Source organism: Lactuca saligna, chromosome 6 (assembly GCF_052625555.1).
Source record: "Lactuca saligna cultivar CGN05327 chromosome 6, ASM5262555v1, whole genome shotgun sequence".
Classification (NCBI taxonomy): Eukaryota; Viridiplantae; Streptophyta; class Magnoliopsida; order Asterales; family Asteraceae; genus Lactuca; species Lactuca saligna.
The window spans coordinates 7828569-7853396 of record NC_136422.1 but is presented as its reverse complement, the minus strand read 5'-3'; the positions used below and the strand labels follow the sequence as shown (position 1 = coordinate 7853396).

Genomic DNA, 24828 nt, shown 5'->3' with positions numbered 1-24828 from the left:
GAGAACAGAATTTTCCTTTTCTTTCCATCCTTAAAAGGACTCGAGAACATGGTTTTAAATATTATTACATTTTTCAAAGTAATGCTAGCACACCTAGTAAACATGCATCGTCCGTATGCAAAATGTCGCAAGTTCTATCCCTAAGAGATGCTTGTTTTATGTTAAACAAGCAAAAATAATTTTTTGCAAAAAAAAAAAGAAAAAGAAAAAAAAAAAAAAAAAAAACTTTGGTAGGGATTTGAACATAGAACCTATGAGAACCAAAGATGTATATGTCCAACTATCTATCTATCTTGACGATAGATAACTGTGTTTATGTTTGTAAGAAATATACATCTTAGACCACAAGATAGAAAAAATATTCATAAATTTTTTTGAAAACCCAATAAAATGTGGATCCCTCTTCTAAAACAATAATTAAGTTCTTTTAATAAAGAAAATAAATAGTCAACATCAATTCTGACGGGTTTTCTAGGTTATAAAACATTAGATCTAAGTAGTGAAATCATAAAATAATTTATGGGTACATACAACCTAGAGATCTATGATATTTTCTCATTATAGCAACATACTACGAAATACAATCGAGTCTACCTTTTGCGAAAATAAAAGGGACTAGAAAACATACATTTTGCTATAATCGAATATAGCAAACCTTGGATCTTCAATTTTGATGGGTTTTGAGCATAACAACATTCATATGTGTTCATGTAACCCTAATTGTTTTGGATCTAAGTTTGCCTCTAGTTATACATGCAAATAGAAATTTCAAAGCAATAACCCTAATACTAGCATACAATTTTGGAAATCAATATGAAAAATAGGGTTAGAATGTTACCTTGCTTGCTATCTCTAATGGAGTCACAAACACTAACAACAAAGGATGGGTGAGAGAGAGGATGGAAAACTATAATTTTCGGCAAGGGTTTCTCTTAGAATGCCTATGGTCGAAAATCACACACCAAGGGGTTGTTTATATAGTTGAGGTTGTTAGGGTTTTCAAGTGGAAACCCTAATTTGATTGCTTAGGCCTTAATCATTCCATAGACTTCCTTCTGAGAAGCCCTGGACGAAATTCTATAGGGCCTCCTAAAGATTTCATCCACTCCCTTCCAAAGGAGTCCATCAGCCCATCTCTGCAACTATCATTGATTTGCAATAACAGTCCCCGTACTTCCAATCAGTTCCTTTAATCCAAAAATTAATTTCCAACGAATTTCTGATTAAATGCTAATTAAACAATATGATTTATAATTAATATATTATTCTTATAATATATTAATAAATCATTTATTAACCTTTTTCCTGAGCTACCTCGACTACCTCCTTATCCGCATAAATACTCGTTGTTTGACCCTGAAGCCTAGCAGTTAGCTTATCTGCAACACGCCCAATATTGTCGGGTAGCTCTTTGCATACCGCTTGTGACACTACTGTGAACAACTGACAAGCCCTGCTTCCCACCGCAGGCGCCTCTATATGGCCCTAACGGTCGTCGATGATCCTCAAAGTGGCAGGGACAGGTGTTATCATTTGTCCTGCCGGAAGCAAACTCGGACACTGGGCCTTCCTGTGACCCTGATGGCTGCAATAGAAACAGATCAGATATGACCCCCTGAGTGGTGGTAGCGGTACAATCTCTGCTAAAATGACCAGTCCAACCGCACTTGAAGCAACAAGAGTCACCACCACTGCTACTCCTGCACGTTCCCTCTCGTATCCTACCACACTTCCTGTATTGGTTGCGACTCTGATAATTCGTTGATCTCGAATCTGATCCTTTGAGCCTTTTGCCCGAACCTGTGGCTATATGAACCTCATCCGGCTTCCTCTTCCTGATCTGCTCCAGGTCAGTTTCCCTCTCTCTGGCTCGAGCAATCATATCCTCCAACGGTTTGCAGCTAGACTTGCTTACAAACTGCATGATGTCACACCTCAGCATTTCGTGATATCGGGCTTTCTTCATCTCCTCGTCTGCCATATACTACATAACAAGAAGAGCCCTCTCCCTGAACTTGGCAGTGATCTCCACCACAGTCTCAGTCATCTGCTGAAGGGCCTGGAACTCCTGTACTAACTACTGCACCTCAATAACTGGTGCAAACTCAGCCATGAACCTGGCTGAGAAATCACTCCATGTCATCGTGTCCAACGTGGCGCCATCCCCCAAGGCATGAACCACCTCCTCCCACCAATCTCGTGCTATGTCCTTCAAAAGACAGTAGGCGAGTCTGACCTTATCCCCCTCGGGACACCGGCTCGTGCGGAAAGCGTTGGCGACATCGGCCAACCACCTGTTGCTAGCAATAGGATTCCTAGCCCCATGATAATTTGATGCTCCACAAGCTCTGAACTCCCAAAAATTCAAGGTACACGCCTCTATCAATGTCATCATCTCCGTACGAAAGGCCCCGAGCCTCTCATCCAAAATCTCTAGTATACCCTCCTTGACCATACCAAAGATCACAAGAGTCTGGTCTAAGATATTGTGCGTGATCTCAGATGATACAAACTCTCTTATACGCTTCTCGAGCTGCTCGACCCCTGAACCCGAGCCTGGACCTGATCCCTCTTCGGCATTCGAACTGTCGACTGCTGGCCTTTCACGCAACGTCACCATGCTAAAAGCATATCACAATAAATATCAAAATATACTTTACTGCTGAGGGATTACATATACACACTACAAGTTCTCTGGTTTTGTCTTGGCCCCTCTTGAATCGAGTACGTATCCTCTACTTTCAGTAGTATGGGCCCATACTACCTTCCACATCTATTCGTACTTTCTTCAAGAACTTCCTTAACTCCACCAAGTCCCTTCTACCACTACTAATCTCTGCTACTCTTATCCTAGGCTTGCTCTAGGGAAATCTCTGACTCCACCCAAACCAGTTCTCAATTGTTGAAGGCCTCCTTGTAATGCTAATTAGCCATCACCTGAATACCATCACATGTGACGAGACTCAGATAATCCTTCGAGTAAAAGACTCGTCCTTACAACGGTTAGACTCAAACGAGAGCTGCGCAATAGGTCCAAATCCAGCACTCTGAGATTATTCAACCCTGATCACATGTGACGTGATGTATTCTCTTAATGGCTAACTCCCATCACTTAAAGTCCCACAAGGCACAAAGCAAGCAGCATTCGGACACAGGAAACTACTCAAGAGAATCTATCATTATAACAAAAAACTGTACTAGCATACAATGTTGAGCTCATACTATCAATCATAACCTAAACATGCTATCCTATTATTGTCTACTCAATACTAGCATGCAATTCTCATAAAGCTGAACCGCATATAGCAGGCACATAAGGCATCCTCCTATTTCCTTAGTCCTATTCTAGCATGTTGTTCTACTGAAACTGAAATTGATAATCATTACATAAACTTGCATGGGTAATTTGGGAGTACTTACTTGAGCTCGGCTGATTGCATGAACCACACCTTTTTCTCTTTTCAAAGTTCTTTTCTTTCTAAACATTCTTTTATCTTTTTCTAAACTCTTTTCTTTTCTCAAACTCCTTTTTACAAAAATTGATTTTGCTTTTGAAATTTCTATACTAATTCCTTAGTTTGAGTTCAGACACACCCAAAAGTGTGTCCGAATCCCTCAAACCAAGGCTCAGATACCAACTTGAAACATCCCAAAAATACAGTCTAAAAATTTTGTTTTAATTTAATAATAAAACCATAGTCATCGAACATCATATATTAGTTATAAACAGTGTATCTCAAAATATCATAACAATTATCAAAATATCAGAGTATAAACATCTCAGGCTGAACAGATGGTGTGTGCACTGTAATCTTCCCGAGCTCCCTTTTTTAAAACTGAGTACTTGAAACCAAAACTGAAACTGTAAGCACGAAGCTTAGTGAGCTCCCCCAAACTACCACATATCATACAATATCATATAAGCACATATTGGGCCCTGCCCACTGCATCATACCAAAGTCCAGAACTAACCAAGGCCTTGCCCTATGCATCGGACCGTAGTCCAGAAGCTACATCGGACCGAAGTCTGAAACTAACCAAGGCATTGCCCTCTGTATCAGATCGTAGTCCGGAAACTGCATCGGACCGAAGTCCGAAACTAACCAGGGCCTTGCCCTCTGCATCGGACCGAAGTCCGGAAACTGACTGAACATAGCATAGCATACTCATAACTACTAGCATAATCATAACTACTAGCATAGCATAATCATAACTACTAGACATATCATAGCATAATCATATCATAGCATAATCATAACTACTAGCATAAACACATATATTGTATACTGCATCGGATCGAAGTCTGGAACACATAACACAAAGACATGCTTGAATCACAAAGACATCAAGCACAGTGAACTATTGCAGCGGACCGAAGTCCAGAACTACTGCTGACTAAACGAGTCGGCATTGTGATCGTAGACCCGTTCCTACTGGAAGGAAGACTCACCTCGAAGAACTGACTGCTAAAAGCCTGAGTGAAAGATCCCTGACTGTTGTTCCGGCTGCTCCCCGGCTATCATGATCAATTAAGACATTAAATCATAATAAGAATCCTTCTATGGGTAAAATGACTATTTTACCCCTGCTATGGTGTGGGTCATAAACATGGCCCAAACCCTCTAATTCTTTCTAAGACCATTAATGGCCTACTTAAGGCCCACTAGTGGCCCAATTTGCTACATTAGGCCTAATTCCTTTTTATTGGGCTTTACCCTAAGTCCAATACTATATTTGGCCCATAACCATTAACTCCTTCTGGCCCACTAAGGCTCAAAGACCCAAAGTACAGCCCACATTGAGGCCCAAATACTCAAGGCCCAAACTAGCAGCATTACGCGGGGCGTAATTCAATGTACGCTTAGCGTACAGGCTCGATGACGTGTATGTTGGGCGTACCAGCACATACGCTCAACGTAATGCTCTGTTAACTCCTTTCTCTATTAAGAGCTGAATACATCGATTCAGAAGCTACCAACTCAGATCCAAGTCTTATTTCACGTCTTAAACCATAAAGTTGCTTACTTTATGGCTTCATTGACTCACATAAGCCCCAACTCCAAAAACCATAATCTATTTCCATGGAAGAAGGTATTAACTCATGCATGAACTCAAATAAGTCCTAAAGGTTGGAACTTTACTGCTTATGGGACACATCTGACTCTAAGGGAGGCAACCCTGGTCTTAGAAACATGCTTAAGTCTCAAAGACCCATTCTTGGGACCAAAAAGTCCATAAACTTGTACTAAGAGAGATCTAAGAGAATAATCATCAAGCTCAAAACTTTTTACCTTGTAGAGGTCCGAAATAAAGCACTTATCCCAGATCTATAAGTTGTAGCTTCCAAGGTTCCTCCTTGCCAATCTTCTTCTTTTTTCTTCCAAGCTTTAAACCACCAAAATAAGCTTTTCAAGGTCAAGATCTCACAAAATGAAGGTTGGGACATTCTAGGGTTTCTTATGAGGTTGGGGAGGCTGATATGGGGGCTAGGGTTGAAGCCATTATGTTCTTTATATAGTGGCTCAACCCAAAATTAGGGTTTAATGGCTTTTAGTGTACAATGGGCGTACGCCTCTCCCACCCGCGATCATTTGCTCCGCTACACTAGGCGTAACCCAGCTTATGCTGAGCGTACCTACGTGTGTCCCAAATTGCATGCATGGCCTGCCTTATCAACTTTTCCATTAAGGGGCCATAAATGTCAATATCTTCAAAATGTCATAACTCCTTCATTCTAGGTCCGTTTCTGATGAACTTTATATCCACAGATTGGTGGCGAGAAGCCCTACGCTTCTAACCACACACCCTGACCCGAAAACCTTCTCGGATAATACCCTTAAGATTCATAAAAGACTAAAACGCCCCTAGCCTTGGCCTCTAAAATTCCATAGTTGAATAATCTAGAACAGAGCGTTACATTTTTATAACATAAATTGGAAATTACTTAAGATTAAATAAAGTGAGGTTTTATAACTTAAAAATAAAAATTGCATGTACGAGAGTCCCAAAATGTTAATCAAGAGTCATACGACTCTAATATCCTTAACTTCCCTGATTAATAAGGGCGTCCTAGATGATCACAAAGTCCCAAGACGCTCTATGGAACAATAATTAGAGTCCTAGGATGCTATGTGGGACATTGAAGAAATATAAGTTTGTTTTCTTTCTTAGTACTTCTTAAATGGTAGGAAAATACATGAATAAGAAGATATTGAGGACTATAAGATATGCTTTGGGATGATTTTAAGTGTTAAACGACATTTATGTTATTATAGTGATTATTAAGGTGTCGTTTGTTTTTTTGAAGTCAAAATGTCTGCAGTCTGCGTACCAAATCTGCAAGCCTCTGCGGCAGAAGATGTGAACCAAATGTCTGCAGTCTGCAATAAGAAGACTGTTTGTTTTTAACGTCTGCGGGCTGTTAAAATAAATTGAATTTTTAAACTTAATTTTATGTCATAAACATTAAAAATGCATTTTTTAACAAAAAAAAAAAAAAAAAGAAACTGCATGGTGACCCATGTTTTTTTGTTTAGGTTAAAATAAGGTCTGAATACCTTTGAAGACAGTGGCACATGTCTGCGCTAGGAAGACCTCGCGTAGACGTTTTCTGATCTGCACACTTCTAAAAAACAAACAATCTGCGAGGGCATATGTCTACGCGTTGTCTGCGCGGCGCAGACAAAAATGGTTACGCAGATCTTCACACAAAAAACAAACAACCCTTAAGTGCCTTACAACTAGTCTTAGTTAAAAGAAATGTTTCCAAACACTAATGTGAGTAACTATTGAATATATGTTTTTATTATGACTAATGATGATTTTTAAGAAATAGAGTATGATTATGATGGTAAATGACAACAAGGATAACGAATGACCAAAAGTGCCAAATAACTAGGTGTTGATACTCTAGTCAATGTCACACTTGCATGTAAGACTAGCTGCCTTATATGTGGATTTTATGAATAGGCATTAATTTGATCCTAGCGGTGACTTATGAGTTCCAATTTGTGTATCGTTTAGCATAAATGACTTCATTACATGTAATGTTTAGCATGTCATATGTCCCAATGGATGTGTAGGTTAGCATGTAGTGCCTCTAGGGCATGAGGCATCGCCTTCCGTTTGCGACAAATGACTAGTCAGTACGTGGAAACGAAACCCTTGTTAGGGAAGTTCATTTTCTAAAAAAAAACGTTATATGTTGTACGATAATGAAACATTATCGCTCATCATAACATGCCAGAAGCACTTACAGCTAAAAAACTAGCAGTATCTCATTAACTTATTGATATTACACAGTATATTTTAAGTTCAACCTATTTTTTCTTACCCCATATGTAAAAAGATCAAAACTAGTTTAGTACTCTAACTTGGTATGAAAGACATTAGCCTCTACAAGTTGTAGCATGACCATTTTAGCATCTAAGAATGCAACTTTCTACTTGAAAGTTTCAATCTCTCGCATGCCATACACTTACAAATGAAAATCTAGCATTATATCATCGACTAATGAATTAAATATTTCATACTCCAACTCCATACCTACATTTTCTTTCTCCACTTCATTGTCATACTTTGACCAATTTACCCCCTTCTCCATTTCTCTTATGCATGTTTCTTTATTCTTCTTAGATTCCCAGTTAAAAACAATCTCTTGTACCTGTCCATCCATCCAATCTTTTGTCTTCTTCAATATTTCATAATTAGAGACACTTTGCTCAATCATTTTCTCTTTAAAGAACTCTAACAATAGGCATTCCATAACTTCATATTTCAATAAATCAAGGGAGGAAATCGTTGATTTCATTAGTTGAAGTAATGCCAATGCTTTCTTTTCTTGGTGGTTCTCTTCTTGATCTACCTCATAAAGTGTTTTTGTTGACGACTCAATATCGAATTGAGTAATCCGGTCCTCTAAGTTAATAGGCTCAAGTTGAAGAACACCCTCAAATCTTCGAGTCTTGTACATTATCTTTTTTGTTCCTGTAAATTAACAAGATATTGCCTTTATACATTATGTTTTCAAGAAAACAATATCAAAAAGAGCAAGGACAACCTTCGACATCAAGGTGTGTATGTTGGAACATAGAAGAAACCTCTTCTTCATCAGCAACATCATTATCGTTGTTGCTTGGAAAATCCATCACAGAAACAGGACTAAATTGTTCATCTTGTTGGTTTTGCCACTTCTTGTATTGATTGTCATCGCCAACAAACTGAAATCACATAATAAAATTATAACATATTTGCAATACCTAAGCAATTAGAACTAGCTCCAGATTACTTAAAGGATTATCTCTCTCTCTCTCTCTTTTTCTAAAGTTATTTCTGTTAATTGTAAGTTATTTTTCGTTACACACGAATGTTAATTGTGAAGTCAACGGTTCGTGGCCGACATAGAAGGTTAAAAGAGACGTGTACGAATTTATGAAAATGCCCTCCATCTAATTCAATGACCATACCAAACCCATTATCGGTGTTCACTGGAGTAGGGGTCCAAAAGAGGACGAGGGTCTCATGGTAATTAAGTAATCATTTATTACTATATTCAACCCAATCCTCTACAACTGCATGTATCACGAGCTTAAAGCCTTAAACTGCTACATCAATTTTCAACGGCGAGGATTCCGTCACGAGAATCCACGTAAGCGCAATCTACGGCCATGAGACAGTAATCGAAGATTACGTAACACACGTGAGTTCATAAATAAAAATTTAATATATTCTTCACATCCTCATTTCTCGCTGTAAAAATTTAATGCCTCTATCATCCTAATGTTAATAAATAACAATAATTCAAAATTTGAATTTTTCATCTCGATTTTCAAATCATTTTTAACAATATTTTTATTTTAAAGAAAATATAAACAGTGGAAAAAACTTTTTTCATTATGATAATGTTTCACATTTAGGTGGGAATTAAAGGATTTTGAATTAAGAAGGACGAGAGCAATCAAAGGTGGGGGACAAATGTATTGACAATGTTATTGTGGGTGCGAAGCATTGAATTATGTCTTACCTTTGCATCATCGGAAGTAGGAGAATAGTTGGTGGCGGTGTCGGCGGTTGTGGCGGTTGCGGTGGTTGCGCCAACTATTTTACCATTTGTCGAATTCTTGATCTGATCTATGACGTTTTTCCGAGCTAAGTTAACCTCCGAAGAGTTACCGGTGGTGGTAGTAAAGTCGCTGTCGGACCAACTGTTACTGTAGTTACTCGTTGAGCTGTTCAGCTCCGCCGTGGTGATGGCGTTTGAGAATTGCGACGGAGACGGAGGCTGAGTATTAGTTTCCTTCTCTTTGATAAAATCGCCGAACGATTTCAACCGTTTGATCTCCTTGGTAGGATGATCGGTTTTCTTCCAGAGTCCATGTTTCAGGAGCTTCCGAGAGAAACTCCTCGGGAGAAAGTTAGCCTTCGTGGGATTCCCGGCGCCGGAAAACTGGAAGTGTTTGAATGCCTTGATCATTGCAGCAGAAGCTCTTTGCAACACCGACAATTGTTTCTGTTTCGGTTTTGATTTTGATTTCCATTTTGTTTTGATTTCCGGGATCGACCGTCGCTGCTGCTCTAGAGGCAGCTTACCGTTGTTGTTAAGATCCATTTCCACAAGGAATCGAACGGTGGTGCAACATTGGCGGCGAGGATACGACCGGAAGCCGTTTGATGAACACGAGCTCATATCATCGAGTAAATAATCCCTGAGTAAGAGAGATTTTGGCAGTGCCTTCTTGATCATCCTTGAATCATCAGAAAACGATGCTCTGGAAGACATTGAAATGGTGAAATAGAATTAGACTGATACCAGTTTGAATTAGGGTTTCTAATATAGAGAATCAAAGTGGGAGAGCAAGAGTGAAATATGTAGGAGAGAGAAAGAGAGGGGTAGCTTCTGATTGAAGATCTCAAGGTGAGAGAGAAAATGTAAGTGAAGCAGTAGAAACAATGACAATGGAGGGAGAGGTTAATGGAGACTGGTTGGATGCTTCGTCTCTCCAAAATAAGGGGGGATGGCTTCTTATTTGAATCTTAAGTTATGATTATTTTAATATTTAGGTTTTATAATTTTTTGTCAAACTATTAGCAAAATATGTTTAAAAAACCAACAAAGATAACATAAAACCATTTGCAAACCATATTAAATAAAATAGTTTTTTTGCAAATATATTAAAGAGTAAATTACGAAAAATAGTCTAAGTGGTTCGGTCTAATTTTTGAAATATTGATAGGTTGCATGGTTATATTTTCAATAAACTATACCAACAAGATCGTCCATGATCTACTATTAAATCAACGAAGAATGATCAAATTATTTTTCTATCAACTTTTTATTAAATCAGTATAAAATGACCATTTTTTTTTTCTATTTTTTTTTTTTTCATATTTATAGATATAAAGAGGCACTTCACTACCCTACACGACCACTAGGTCCACCACCACCAAAACTATTGTGTACCACCACAATATTCAAATACCTAGCTTAAAAAAAAAAAAAAAAAACAATCAAAATATTTAACATAAAAAAAATTAAGAATTAGAAATTAAGAACTCATGCATTTAAGAATTCCCGATAAACCATGATGATTTGGAGATAAGATTAAAACCCAAACATCCATACAAATTGCTTCCCTAATCAATCTATGACTAAATTAAAAATTCACATGTAACACCCGTTTTCGTATGTAGGTCAGCTGAAAACTTGAAATAAATCAAAGGAATGATTTTCGGAAAGACTGAGTGCCACGACATGGAGGATGGATGGCCACAACGTGGCATGGATGATAAAACGCATGTTTTGGATGGCCGCCACAGGGTGACAATAAGAATGCCACAACATGGCAATTGGTGCAGCCGAAACACACACAGTTTTAGGGTTTCCTTCATACTTAAACTCATAATCTAAATAATAGGGCATCTTCTCTAGCCCCAACCATTCACCAATGAAACCATAGCCTCCATGCATGATTGATAGCTTGTTCTCTTGATTTGAAGCTTATTCTTTAAGTTTTGGTGGAGTTTGCAAAGAACGAAGTTCACAAAGAAGCAATGAAGAAGCAAGTTTGGATCCAACATTCTATTCAGTTTTCTGAGTTGTTAAAGGTATAACATTAATACCTTGACACCTTTTCTTTTAGATTCAAGTTCTAAGTCATATTTGGGTAGTTTTGGTCCATTCCTTGGATGTTGTTGGAGTTTGAAGAACTCCAAAACTTGTAGTGGCTTTCCTAGGTCCTTGGACTTCTTTTAATTGAGAAAAAGGACAATGTTTGGTGTATGTGTTCATGCTCAAGTTATGGCCTCATTAAGGACTTAATGAACTTATAGTTGTAGATCTTGGATTGTAATGGATTCGTAATGGATTAAATTGGAAACTTTATCCATTAAGTCATTGAAAAGGAGTAGATTTGAGATTTTGGGTTCAGATCTATATGGATTAACCACTTTAGGAAGTTTTTAGCATTCTGCTAATTCCTACGGCATGGCCAAGGGATGGCCACGGCGTGACAAAGTCCTGTTTCATGTTATGCTGTTTTGGCATTTCCACGACATGGAAAAGGTCTATAAGTAGGTAGTAGCATAAAGTGTTGGGAGATACCTAGAATGCAATAGTGAGCCGTTAGATAGGTAGACTTGTGTAGATAGTTACATATGCTTATGTGTTACTTGGTTGCTTTATTTGATTTTATATATATATATATATATATATATATATATATATATATATGTTAGCATATTATGGTAGGTCAGATTGAGGGGGTCTTGCTTTGTATTGTAGGCCAAGATACCAGGTGCAAGCCAACTATAGGCATAAGAAGGGAGCCAATTAGGGTTTGAGGATCAGGGGAGTGGCTGGGTTGAGGTGGTAGGGCAATGTACCTGGGGCAATCCAGTCTTTGCAGATGTGGTCCCAGGGGTAAGCCAATATTTGTGACTATGGACCCGATGTGCATGAATTGTATCTACTTTGTGGTGTTTGGTATTTTGAGTAACTCACTAAGCTTCGTGCTTACCTAGTTGCTTATGTCTTTCAGGTACTATTGGTGATGGTATGAAGTAGAAGGTGTGATTGTACACATTCATCAACAACAATGGAGATTTCGCATTATTATATTACTTTGATTTTAAACAAATGTAATTTTAATCATATGATTTTCTTGACTTGGATTTATAAATGTGAAATTTTACCGTAACTATAAATGAAAATTTTGGTTGTGAAAATGGGACATTACAAGCTGGTATCAGAGCCCTAGTTTGAGGGATTTGGAGGAACACTTATGTGAATCCAAACTCAAAATAGGATCCAAGAAACTTTCACAAAATGTTTTGGAAGGGAAAAAAGCAATTTTTAATAAAACGATTGGGTTAGATACATGGGCTCGGTTTCTTGTCATGTTCTTGTTTGATTGTTGGCTTGGGATAGGGAATGTGGACCTCTGAATTAACCTTGGTTTTACAGGAAGGCGTGATGTGTACAGTCAGCTAGAGCCTGAACAGGAAAGTGATTCCAAAAATATCGGTACTTGGTTTATATGTTAAATTTGAACTTGTTGATATGTGAATTGTTAGAAATGCATGCTAGTGGATAACGTAAGGATTCCTTTAGGAACTATAAGATAATATTGCCTTATATTCTTCATGGTCTAGGTAACTACTTGTTATATGTTATTTTATTATGTGAATTGCTAAGTGTATGTTGTATAGTTGTATACGGTTAGGACTACATAGCCTTACAATGATTGACTTAGCCTTATTTCATGTTCCTCGTCTAGTTGTTGGCTTAGGGAAGAGCCATTTATTCGATAGTCTATCTGATCATGTATTGTGTACAACCAACATGGAAAGAGAAACCAGCAGCGCGAAAGCATGATTGAGGACAGTGCTAGGAGGCGTGTCTCAGTAGTTAGTTACGGCTATTAGGAGTATGTGGGTGTTAGTACACCTAAGCATGGTCTAGTGCAGTGACTTAGGCCCTTATGATGAATTATGGATCGAATACAGATAGGTGTGGATGGTAGTATGGCCCTGTACTATTGAAAGCATAGGATATGTATGAGAGTCAAAAGGAATCTCGAGGCTACAAAGGAACTAACATGTCATCGTGTGTTGAGCCTTATGCTTTGATATTTGACCCTTTTTCTCGTTATATATTTAATTATGGTGGCTATCAGATGATTGGGATTAGGTATTGGTGACACTAAGAGGACGATTCTGAGTGATGAGGAGATTTGTGGGATCATTGTTGCGGAAGTGGCCGTGGCGATCAAGGAGGCAATTTTGTAGTTGTTTGGGTCGGTTAAGACCGTGTTGATTGAGGAGTTTGACAGGCACTATGTCACCATCGCATAGGCTGCCACTGCCATAGCTACTACAATCGTTGCTGTGGCAGGACTCCAGAAGGGTGTGATGATGCGGTATCAGGAGTTCAGTACTACGAAGCTCCCGGAGTTCAGAGGCAACACGTACCTGATTATCACTTTGAAATGGATATTTGACATGGAGGGATGTTTTTACACATGTTCGTGCGTTGAGAATCGGAAATTGAAATTTTTGCTTAATATTCTTTACAGGGGTACGAAGGATTGGTGGGAGTTTGTGACCCAGAGCTTCTCTCAGGCAGAACGAGCCGTAGTGACTTGGGAGTAGTTTCTGGAGATTTTCCATGTAGAGTATGATCCATTTATGGAGAGAGAGAGCGGCCGGCGCAGGAGTACATGTCGCTCAAGAAGAGGACCGAGTCAGTATTGAAGGTCACCAAGATATTTACAAAGAGATCCCTCTTTTGCCCAAAGTATGCCGCTGCCGAGCAGGTGCAGATGTTGCGATACTTGAGTATACTCAAGAAGGAGATTCGAGAGTTTGTATCAAATTATCCATATCAAACCTTGACTAAATTATAGTCAAGTGCCAGAAGGAGGGAGATTAAGTTGGAGATTTAGAAGAAGCAGTAGATGACAATGTCTAGGCAGGTTCAGCCAGTAGCCAAGCGGTTCAAGTCCCCCGACTCGAGTTCAGGACCAGTTAAGGGGAGGAGTTCCGAGTGTGGCAAGTACGAGAAGTTTCATGATGGAAGGTGTCGATCTTTTGCACGTTGCAGGTGTGACAAGGAAGGGAATTTCATTAGGGATTACAGGCAGCGTACGTAGGTTTGTTTCCATTGCGGCCAAGAAGGCTACATCAGAGCTTGGCGTCCCTTTCTCATTTTCAGCAAGGTACTGGAGCCTACACCCCTAGCTTGGCAGTTACCAGGCGGACATCATGGGGCACCAGGAGTTTTGGGGGGCGAGGTTTGAGTTATCGGTTCTTGATTTGGTTGATTACTGCAATATCAATATCATATGTATGTTTTTGTTTATGTTTTGAAGTTCAGTTGTAATCTTGGATGACTGGTTGAATGGAGTTGTTTTAGTTATCTCTGGTTTTAGTTTGATTTCTTATTTAAGATTGGATTGATTGTTATCCTTGGAGTTTATGCATGTGTGTTGGAGTTCTTAAACGTTATTTGGGGGTTCAGATCCTCTTGTGTATCTAAAATATCAGGAGTGATACCGAGTATAGTGGCATTCTGGTGTACATTATGGGACCCATGTGATGTAGAGGAGTTCAAGTATAATTTGAACGTAAATGAGTAGTGGAAATTTTAGTAAAACCATGATGTGGTAGTTTGAAAGGCACAACATGGCGGAGTTATAAATGAAGCAATGTACTTTGATAACCATGACGTGGATGGGGAGTTACCACGATATGATCATAAAGTAGAATGCTATACTTGAGTTATAGAGGACATGATGTGTTGAGATTGAGATCACGACTCACCTGGATCACGATGTGGTGAAGATGATACCACAATGTGATTATGGAAAATGAGTAAATGATGTAAAGCACTTAAAGTTACCTTGACGCAAAGGATTTTTCCGTGATACGAACTGAAACTAGATTCTATATACTAATAGACCATGGCATGATGAGATGTTTACCATGGCATGGTGCTTGGAAAAATTAGATTGGAATGTTATAATATTCATGATCTTTTACCAAGAGCATATAGAGTGTAAGGGTTTGAATATGGATAAAGTTATTAATTCTAAACAAGAAGTTATTAAGTCACAAGATGACTTGTATATAAGTGAAGATGTGAATTGAGAAGCTCCATGGAATGTGTGATTCCTAATATGAGAAATTGGTATATTGGATGTCGATTGTGAATGTAAATAATACTTATTGTAGAAGTAATGAAATGTTAATAATATGATCAATGGAGAATAATAAACACTCTTTGAAATGTTACAGGCTGACATTATCCTTGTTGTTATGTCATAGGTTAATACGCTATTGTTGATGGTATCACAAGTTGAAACAATATTTTTTGAGACGTCACAAGTTGACATAATAAGTTGATAGTGTCACATGTTGGCATAATGATTGGATGATGTCACAGGTTGACAATATTATAACAATATCATTAGAGTCTTAACAAGATGCCATCCTTGTAGTGATTATTGAGTAGTGACTCAAATGTTTTATTTGAGGAGAGTATGAAAACTTTGGGGTGATATGAAAGTATTCACATATGGGATATTCCTTGATATGTAGCTATTGAAAAGTTGATGGTTGTGTAGGGATGTGATTTACAATGGTTTGACCTATTGATTATGTAGTTGATATCCATTTTGAAGCATTTGTCGAGTGTTTAGCTCATATTTATTAGTATTAAGAACCATTTCAAAATTGATGAGATGTGGAAATTATGGTGTATTAAATCGATGTATGTGTCGAGATACAGAAATGTTGTATACACCGAGATGGTATTCAAGTTGGGTTTTAAGCACTATAACACTCCTATGGTGCATATGCAACCATAGACGCTTTGGATCTATGTTTTATCTAATTATACATGCATTTCAAATTTTCCAAAGCATACAACCTAACTAGCATACAATAGAGGATGTATAACATAAAACTCATAGTTAGATAAATACCTCTTATATAGTTTGAAGTTCTTAGCCTTTGAAAGCTTTAGCACCTCAAGTATGATGCCTCTAATGTGTCACAAACACCAAATGAAAGAGGATGCTTTAGAGAATAGGCTAGTTAGCTCAAAATCAATTATCACTCTCTTAGAACGAATGGGTTAAACCTCCATGGACTATCCACGGACTATCACATTTGTTTAGCCCATCCTAATTAACCATGGATCATTGACCCACACTATAAGAATCATTGATTTACTTAATCAATCCTCGTATATTTAATTAGTCTCTTTTGATCACTAAATTAATTCCAAATTAATTCTTGATCAATACTAATTAAATAATATAATTTCTCAATTAATATATTATACTTATAATATATTAATAAATCTCAAATAGCCTTATTCTTAAATATTCCATCCTATCAAATTGCACTGGTGAAGGAAACCCAAATGGACCATGCTACTATCAGGTCAAGTACATCCCAGTTATAGTTATGAGCTTGGACACCTAATCCAACAATTCAGTGGTAAATAATTAAGTTAATTAAGAGTGCTGATACCTAGTTTAATGGTCATGGGTATCTGTTTATTGATTTTGGTGATATACTTGTGACTTGAGGATAAGTTCTAAGTCGAGTAGCAAGTGATAGTCGTGAAGGGCTAATAGAAATAGCGGATTCTAGGTAAATAGTAAGTGAGCACTACTTGTTGTAAAGAGAATGAGAATGGTAAACGAGTAATAACTAAATGTAGATAGCTAAGGATATTATATGTATTTCTATCCACATTGTGTGTGATCTTCTACATTATGAATGTCTCACAAAGTAATGTTGATTCATTATAAGACTCGAGAAAAGTGCTAATGATCATAAGAGAATTTAAAGTGAGTAATGTGGTTAGATTGTTCTTCTTAGGAAGACTATAAGTTAGTAAAACTCCTGAATTGTAGTATGTGATTCTAGGAGATTCTGAGGACACAATCTCTTGAAGGAGGGAAAACTTTGTAATACATGTTTTCTTAACAAGCATTACCCTAAGAAATATAAATTGTTGTTAGACGAGTAGATAAGATAAAGCCATGAGTTGCTTAAGTTTGAGAAATGTTATTTAATAAAAGATAATTGAGAAATGTTGTAGTTCGTGTGATAAGAATTTCATGGATATAAAGTTTATTGAAAACGGAGTTCATATGAGAAAGTTACGATGTATTTGAAGTTGAAATGAAAGTATGTTGCTATTTTAAGAAAGTCAACAAATGTCAAAGTCAAGGGTCAACCTTTGACCATCACGATGTGTATAATTGGTCATCACGACGTGACATGTGCTGAGTTACCGAGACATGTGGATGGAGAGTGCGACACGTGGCAAAATCGGGGTTTAATTGGTCATGACGAACATGAAACATATATAGTCACGACATCACCATTGCAGGTTATAAATATGCAAGTTTGTGTGTTATTTGGGGGATTTTTGGCAAATTCGATCGGAGATGCTTCTTAGGAATCGTTCTCAGGATTTTATACCGGATAAGTTATACCAATGTACAAGTGATACGGGGTTGACTTACAAGATCGAGGAGGTATTTTTTACCATGTTATTGCGTAATTATTATATGTGATAGTTTTTCGGAGTTGTTAGACTCGAGCATATGTTACAAGTGTTCGTGATAATGTAACAACCCGGATTCCCAGGTATTAGTTATTTCTCATTTGTTGGTGATTTGTGAGGAGACTCGGCGAGTTGGAGCCCAAACTCGTCTAGTATGATCGCGGTTATGGGCGCGGGTTCGCGTTCGGACTCGGTGAGTCCAAAAGTGGACTCGGCGAGTCCACGCTGTTTAATGAAACTCTAATTTCCAGGGTATGAGACTTATTTATAGGGGCTTATGGCCGTCATTTGCGGCCACCAAACCAAGAGAGAACCCTAAAGAGTCTTTGAGCGTTTTGTGAGAGAGAGAGGAGGAAGATCCTTGATTATTTGTGGGTGTTTTGCTTATAAAAGAGGACCAAGGCAAGAGGAGACCAAAGAAGGTGCTAATCCAGTTATTTCTGAGCTTAGAGACTTCATTTGAGGTAATCATTCGTTCCTTTCTCAGTCCTTGGTGTAAATCTTAGAGATAGGGTTTCTTTGTGGCCTTTTTGGAATGATCCATGGAGTAAATGGCCTCTTCTCATGTTGATGCTTTAGATCTGGACCCAAAGAGGTCCAGAGACCCTTTTTCCTCAAGCTTTATGAGTGTTAATGGAGGCCATGAGCTTAGAATAGCATTCTAGAGACCATATCTTCAAATAAGGCCTTTGAACCTTTGCATGGGCACCAAGATAGTAACTTTACGTGATGAATGAGCTTGGAAGGACTGGATCTATGAGTTATTGGAACGGATCTAACCTCAGGAGTGAGTTTGAGTTGGTGCATGGCATAGACTCGCCGAGTCTGAAGAACAGAATCGGCGAGTAGCATGAAGATTGTCCATAACCACTCAACGAGTGGTCTTGCCGAGTTAAGGGGTTGACTCAGTTAGTCAGGGAGAGTCAGAGAGGGTTGACGGGTGGACTGAGTCAAGCCAGAACTCACCGAGTTGTTCTTGAGACTCGGCGAGTTGAGTCGTGGTGGCCCCGCGACTCATGCCAGGTGGAACCCGTCGAGTTAGGAAAACACTCGACATGTCGAGAGAGCATCCCAGGGAATCAGTGGACACATGCAGACTCGCCGAGTCACCCTAGTTTACTCGCCGAGTCCGGTAAAAGTTGATCGTTGACCATGTTGACCTTTAGGGTTGAGTTCAGTTGTATTTATGGGTGTATTATCTTGTGTGATTAGGCGGAGGCTAGATCACATTTGTTACGAGGCAGATAGTTATCGAGATATGCGAGGTGAGTCTTCTCACTATACTTTACCTTGAGTAGGTAACTAGAGTTATGTAATACAATGTTTGTGTGCTATATATGTGTTATGTGTTGCACTGCATTATTCTATGTGATTTATGCTGTGCATGTTTACAGAGTTAGAACCTGAGGGTTCACAGAGTTTGGGTGCACGGACCCACATAGTTATAGCCTCGAATGGCTAATATGGGTTATATGTGGTATTTTGGTGAACTCACTAAGCTTTGTGATTATAGTGTTTGGTGTTATTTGTTTCAGGTACTAGTGACGACCGTGGGAAGGCGTCGGCTTGATCAGTACACACACACACGGGATTTTTATGTTATGAGATCTTGGGATTTTTGTATGACATGGATTGAATTTCAAACATGGGTGTTTTTACAAATATTAAATGAATTATGTTTCTATAAAATCCGAAAAAAAACTGTCTTGAAATTTTACGGTGTTACAAGTTGGTATCAGAGCCTTGGTTTGAGGGATTCGGGTACACCTTCGGAGTATTTGAACTCAAACTGAGGATTTGGAAAATATTTTCAAAAGAGAACCAAATTTTCTAAAAGAAGTAAAAGATTTTTAGAGAAACTCAGAGTAGAAACGTGTGTACGATCAGTCAGCGCCCGAACGGTGATTTCCCAAAATACCCTTGTATTATATGTTTATGAGATTGATATGATGTATTCTCTTGCTAGAGCAGGCTTGGTATTCCTATTAGGACTAGAGTGCCCTGATTTGTGATGCCTTAGCCTAGGGAGAGGTGAGCTGCTATGAGATGCTTGAGAGTGAATAGGTAGCAGCGAGGAGCTTATGAGAGATCTGTTAGAGAGTGATAGAGTACTTGGAACTTGGGATCCGAAGAGGTGGATTTGGGGTGTATACTAAAACGGTGCGGATAGTAGTATTGGGCCCGTACTACTGAAAGCACCGGGGCGGTGTACTGTTCAAGTAAGAACCTTCGGAATGCTAAGGATCAAGGAAGGAAGAGTTGTCGAGTGTGAGTATGCTCGAATGGATTCTAATTTATAGTATGTTGTATTTCAGAGGTAGATCATGGTGAGGACACATCTTATGCCAGAGAGCAGTGGGGCTAGTGATGAGGAGATCCGCCGGATCATCCACGAGGAGGTGGTTGCGGCCATCAGGGCAGAGATACCAGAGATGTTCGGGTCTATTAAAACCATGCTGATTGAGACTTTCGACGAGCGTTATGCTACTCTTTCTGAGGCTGCTGTTGCGGCGGCCACTACAGCTGTTGCTGCTGCGAGGCCGCAAGGTGGTGATGCGTTGCTGTTCCGAGAGTTCAGCAACACAAAACCACCAGAGTTTGACGGGACCCAGGACTCGGTGGTGGCCATGAGGTGGATTTCAAACATAGAGGGGTGTTTCTTCACTTGCTCATCTCCTGAGCATTTGAGAGTTCGGTTCGTGCTGAACCAGCTTCGCTTGGAAGCGAAGGACTGGTGGAAGTTTGTGACAACGCACTTTTCGCCTGCTGAGCTTGCGGCAGTGACCTAGGAGAGGTTCACTGCCATGTTCTAAGATGACTACGTTCCCTTGGTGGAGAGGGAGCGTTTGGCCCAGGAGTTTCTGACCCTCACGTAGGGTACTGAGTATGTTACGGTGATTACCAGGATGTTCCACGAAAGGGCGATGTTCTGCCCTGAGCACGTGTCCACTGAGCAGGCACGCATGAGCCAATATTTGAGTATCTTGAGGTGAGACATTCGGGAGTTCATGGCGAACTCCTCGTATCGGACATTTTCCGAGCTTCAGGAAAATGCCCGGAAGAGGGAGATTGAGCTAGAGACTCAGGCCAGGGAGGAGGCGGAGTTTCAGGGGAGGGATCGGCGACCGGCACAGTCCCAGCCAGCAGCCAAGCGGGCCAAGCCCGCTGATCCCAAATCTGGGAGCCAAAAGGGCCGCACTTGTGGAAAGTGCGGCAAGGGTCATGATGGAGTATGTAGAGCTGGATGTTGCTACAAATGTGGCAAGGAGGGGCATATGGCCAAGGACTGCCCCAAGGGGTTTGCAGTGTGTTTTCACTGCAACTAGACCGGACACCAGAAGGCGGAGTGTCTGCAGTTGCGGGGATCAGCTCAGGGAGCACCTCAGGGATCTGCACCTGCCGCCATCAGAGCTACCGAGAGTCGGCCAGTGAAGGTCGAGGCGCTGAGGGGACGAGGGAGAGCCTTTCAGTTGACCGCGGAGGTGGTCCGCGCAGCGCCCGATGTCGTGGCTGGTATGTCTTATTTCGTGTATTTATTTTGATGTTGAGATATTATGCTTATATTATGTTATGCGTAGGTACTTTTCTTGTGAATTCTGTACCTGCCTTGGTGTTATTTGACCCGGGTGCGAGTCGGTCTTTTGTATCTTTGGCTTTTATTCAGCATATCAGTGTTAGTTGCGAGGCTCAGAGTCGGCCTCTGAGAGTTTCCATAGCTGACGAGAGGGCGACATATGCCACAGAGGTGATCCGCGGGTGCGTATTCGAGATTTTCGGTGTTGAGTTCCCGATTGATTTGGTTCCTATTGCGATGGGTGATGTCTGTGTTATTGTGGGCATGGACTAGTTGAGCAGATTCGGTGCGGTTATCGACTGGGAGCGACAGCTGGTGACCATATGAGACCCTAGTGGGGGAGTTCTTACGGTGTACGGCGAAGGTACCCGTTCTGGGTTAGCGTTTTGTTCGGCCGCTAGGGCGAGGCAGTGTCTACAGCAGGGTTGTAAGGGCTTTGTGGCGTATGTGATGGATACGAGGGTTGATTCAGAGAGGCCGAGGTCAGTTGAGGAGGTTCCGATAGTGCGTGATTTTCCGGATGTATTCCCAGAGGAGTTGTCGGGTGTGCCTCCCGTGAGGCAAGTGGAGTTCAGTATCAATTTGGTTCCGGGGGCCGCGCCTATCGCCAAGGTGTCGTATCATCTTGCACTTCCAGAGATGCAAGAGTTATCCTCACAGATTCAGGACCTGCTAGGAAAGGGGTTTATTCGGCCAAGCAGCTCACCGTGGGGAGCGCCTATCCTTTTCGTCAAGAAGAAGGATGATTCACACCGGATGTGCATTGATTACCGGGTGTTGAACAAGCTGACGGTCAAGAATCGTTACCCATTGTCGAGGATCGACGATTTGTTCGATCAGTTACAGGGAGCATCTTGGTTTTCTAAGATTTATTTGAGGTCCGGATATCATCAGGTGAGGGTGCGAGATGAGGACATCCAGAAGACAGCGTTCAGGACGCGTTATGGGCATTACGAGTTTGTAGTGATGCCTTTCGGGCTCACCAATGCCCCGACAGTGTTCATGGATCTCATGAACCGAGTGCAGGCCGATGTTGGATCGGTCGGTGATTGTATTCATCGACGATATTTTCGTATATTCGGGATCTAGAGAGCAGCATGAGGAGCATTTGAGGGAGATTCTCGGAGTTCTGAGATCGGAGAGGCTTTATGCCAAATTCTCCAAGTGTGATTTCTGGTTGCGAGAGGTCCAGTTCCTAGGACATCTCGTTAACCCGAAAGGGATATTGGTGTTGGATTAATGTCTAAGTCCATAACTATAATTGGTAAGACTTGACCCGACCCGGCATGGTCCATTTGGGTTGCATACCATCATGCACTTGGATAGACTAAATGAGAGAAATAAGACACTTATGGTTATTAATATATTATAAGTTCTAGTATATTAATAATAAGAATAATGAGATTATTTAATTAGTATTGATCAAGAATTAATCTAGGATTAATTGAGTGATCAAAAGAAGACTAATTAAATATATGGGTTGATTGTGTAAATCATCCATACTTGTATAGTGGGCTAATGCTCCATGGATTATCTAGTTGGGCCAAAACCCATATGATGCTCCATGGATGCTCCATGGTGTATATGAACCCATGGATCCAAGGAAATGGAAAGTCATGACAATTAGAGTTTACCCTAATTGTATAACTATATAAGCATCTTATTGTTGAGGAAAATCGGCCACTAGTGAGAGTAAGAAAGGGCTAGCCGATTCCATGAAGTGTATATTCTCTCAAGTTATTCCAAGTGTTTTGATGATTGTGAACCATTTGAGGTGTCACACTTGGGGCACTAGGCACTCAAGCTTCATGAAGACATTCTACATCAAAGAGGTATGTATTCTATCTTGTTATATTGATAGTTTTGTATGCTAGATTAGGATAATACCTTGGATGTTCATATTTGCATGTATAATAGAGAAAACATAGATCCAAGGTATTTAGGGTTGCATGTACACTTAGGAGTGTTAGAATGCTCATAACCCAACAGTGGTATCAAAGCCTAGGCTTGTTTTCTTGTTATACTTGCAATAGAAGCTGAAAAATCAAAATTGGTGCTGACAGCCCAGCAGACTCGCCGAGTCCATGAAAGGGACTCGACGAGTCCAAGGCAAAATGCATCCAACTCGCCGAGTCGTGTTCATGCACTCGTCGAGTTGGACCCCAGACAGCATATTTTCGAGGTTTTTGGCTAGAAATGGACTAGGAACATTACCCTAAGTTGTTTTTGAACTTATAAACTTGTTTTTTAATGTGGTAATGTTCATGTTCTTATGAGTTGCTTAGATTAATAGAAAAGTTAATTGAAATAGTTGTTTTCAATCCATTTTAATCTAAGAGTTGAGTATAAAATGTGTTTGTGTAACTTGTCCTCAAGTTACATGAAGAGTCATATTAAAGACTCATAAAACTCATAAAATTGGCAAATGTTACAAAAATGAAGAGTCTAGTTCTAATTAATACGAGTTATGACTCCATAATTTGTCCTCAAGTTATGGAGGACCAAGAGTCTTTTCATTAAATAAATAAAAAAAAATAATGTAACCTTAATTAATTCCATAAGTTATAAAAAAAATAAAGAAAAAAAATTAATTCTTTTATTAGTTTAAAGTCTTCCATAAGTTATGGAACTTGAAGAGTTTTTGGATTAAAACTACTTTAAACACATAAGTTATGGAATTAATTAGTTTTGAATAGTTTCAAAACTTGCCCTCAAGTTTTGGAATTTGTAAAGTTTTCTCTTATGAATACTTTAATTCCAAGTTAGCCCTTAGAATTTTAAAAGTTAAAATTCAACCCTTATACTTTATAATATTATAAGTTAATAATATATATATATATATATATATATATATATATATATATATATATATATATATATATATATATATATGTATAAGAGTAAAGTCGGTCTTACCGCTAGTACGCCTCATTCACGAAGCCGGTCTATAAGGTGGGTATAAGGTTGTTGCCTATAAAATGGCAACTTAATGGGTGTCCACTCTCACCCACCGCTTGCTTGACCGGTGGAGGGTCGTTAGCCGAACGGGTTTGACAGGACTATAATTCTCCTTTCATTAAAACTATTAATGATAAATACTAAGTAACTAAACTCTTAAAAATACCCAATCTTAGTTACTTAGGAAAATGTGAATAAGGTGCTAATCCATGAAATTACACTTTGCACTTTGTTTGAGTCAGTTAGTGGAGCGCGTGTGGTTAACCGGCACACTAACTCGTATTTAACAAGGTAGGCAAAGGGTAACTTAATGTTTATCATAGTATCGATGGAGAGTGTGTGGTTAACCGGCACATCGATTAAGGGGTAAACACTTAAGGGTACCAAGTAATTTGCATGGTTACTTCACACCTTGTTTTGTGATCCTCGGCATCCCAGTCACAAAACCTGAAGGGCACACTCGAGATTGAAACATGCCATTGAACAGTTCAATGAATCTCAAAAGATCTAGGAGTTTCAAAACCAATTAAAACCTAATAATACATTTCGTTTATCTTGGTGGAAATTGGTGAATCGTCATTCACCTACCTTCAAATTGTTTTATAGCTTGGATTACGGCATACCTCTTCTAAGTTATAAAATAGTTTGATGGGTCCTAGCCTTAATATTTCATATTGGGTGCATATTAAGGACTTTAAATCAACAATCTTGAATA

General features: G+C 39.4%; 1 protein-coding gene across 1 annotated transcript; it reads right to left on the bottom strand.

Annotated features, from left to right (window-relative positions):
• Positions 1 to 7341: 7341 nt before the first annotated feature.
• Positions 7342 to 10005, bottom strand: LOC144999730 (GAR2-like protein). Its single transcript, XM_078958899.1, has 3 exons — positions 9023 to 10005; positions 8060 to 8219; positions 7342 to 7986 (listed from the first exon to the last, which is right to left on the bottom strand). The coding sequence occupies exons 1-3, from the start codon at positions 9776 to 9778 to the stop codon at positions 7478 to 7480; spliced, it is 1425 nt and encodes a 474-aa protein (XP_078815025.1). The 5' UTR covers positions 9779 to 10005; the 3' UTR covers positions 7342 to 7477.
• Between the last annotated feature and the right edge of the window lie 14823 nt (positions 10006 to 24828).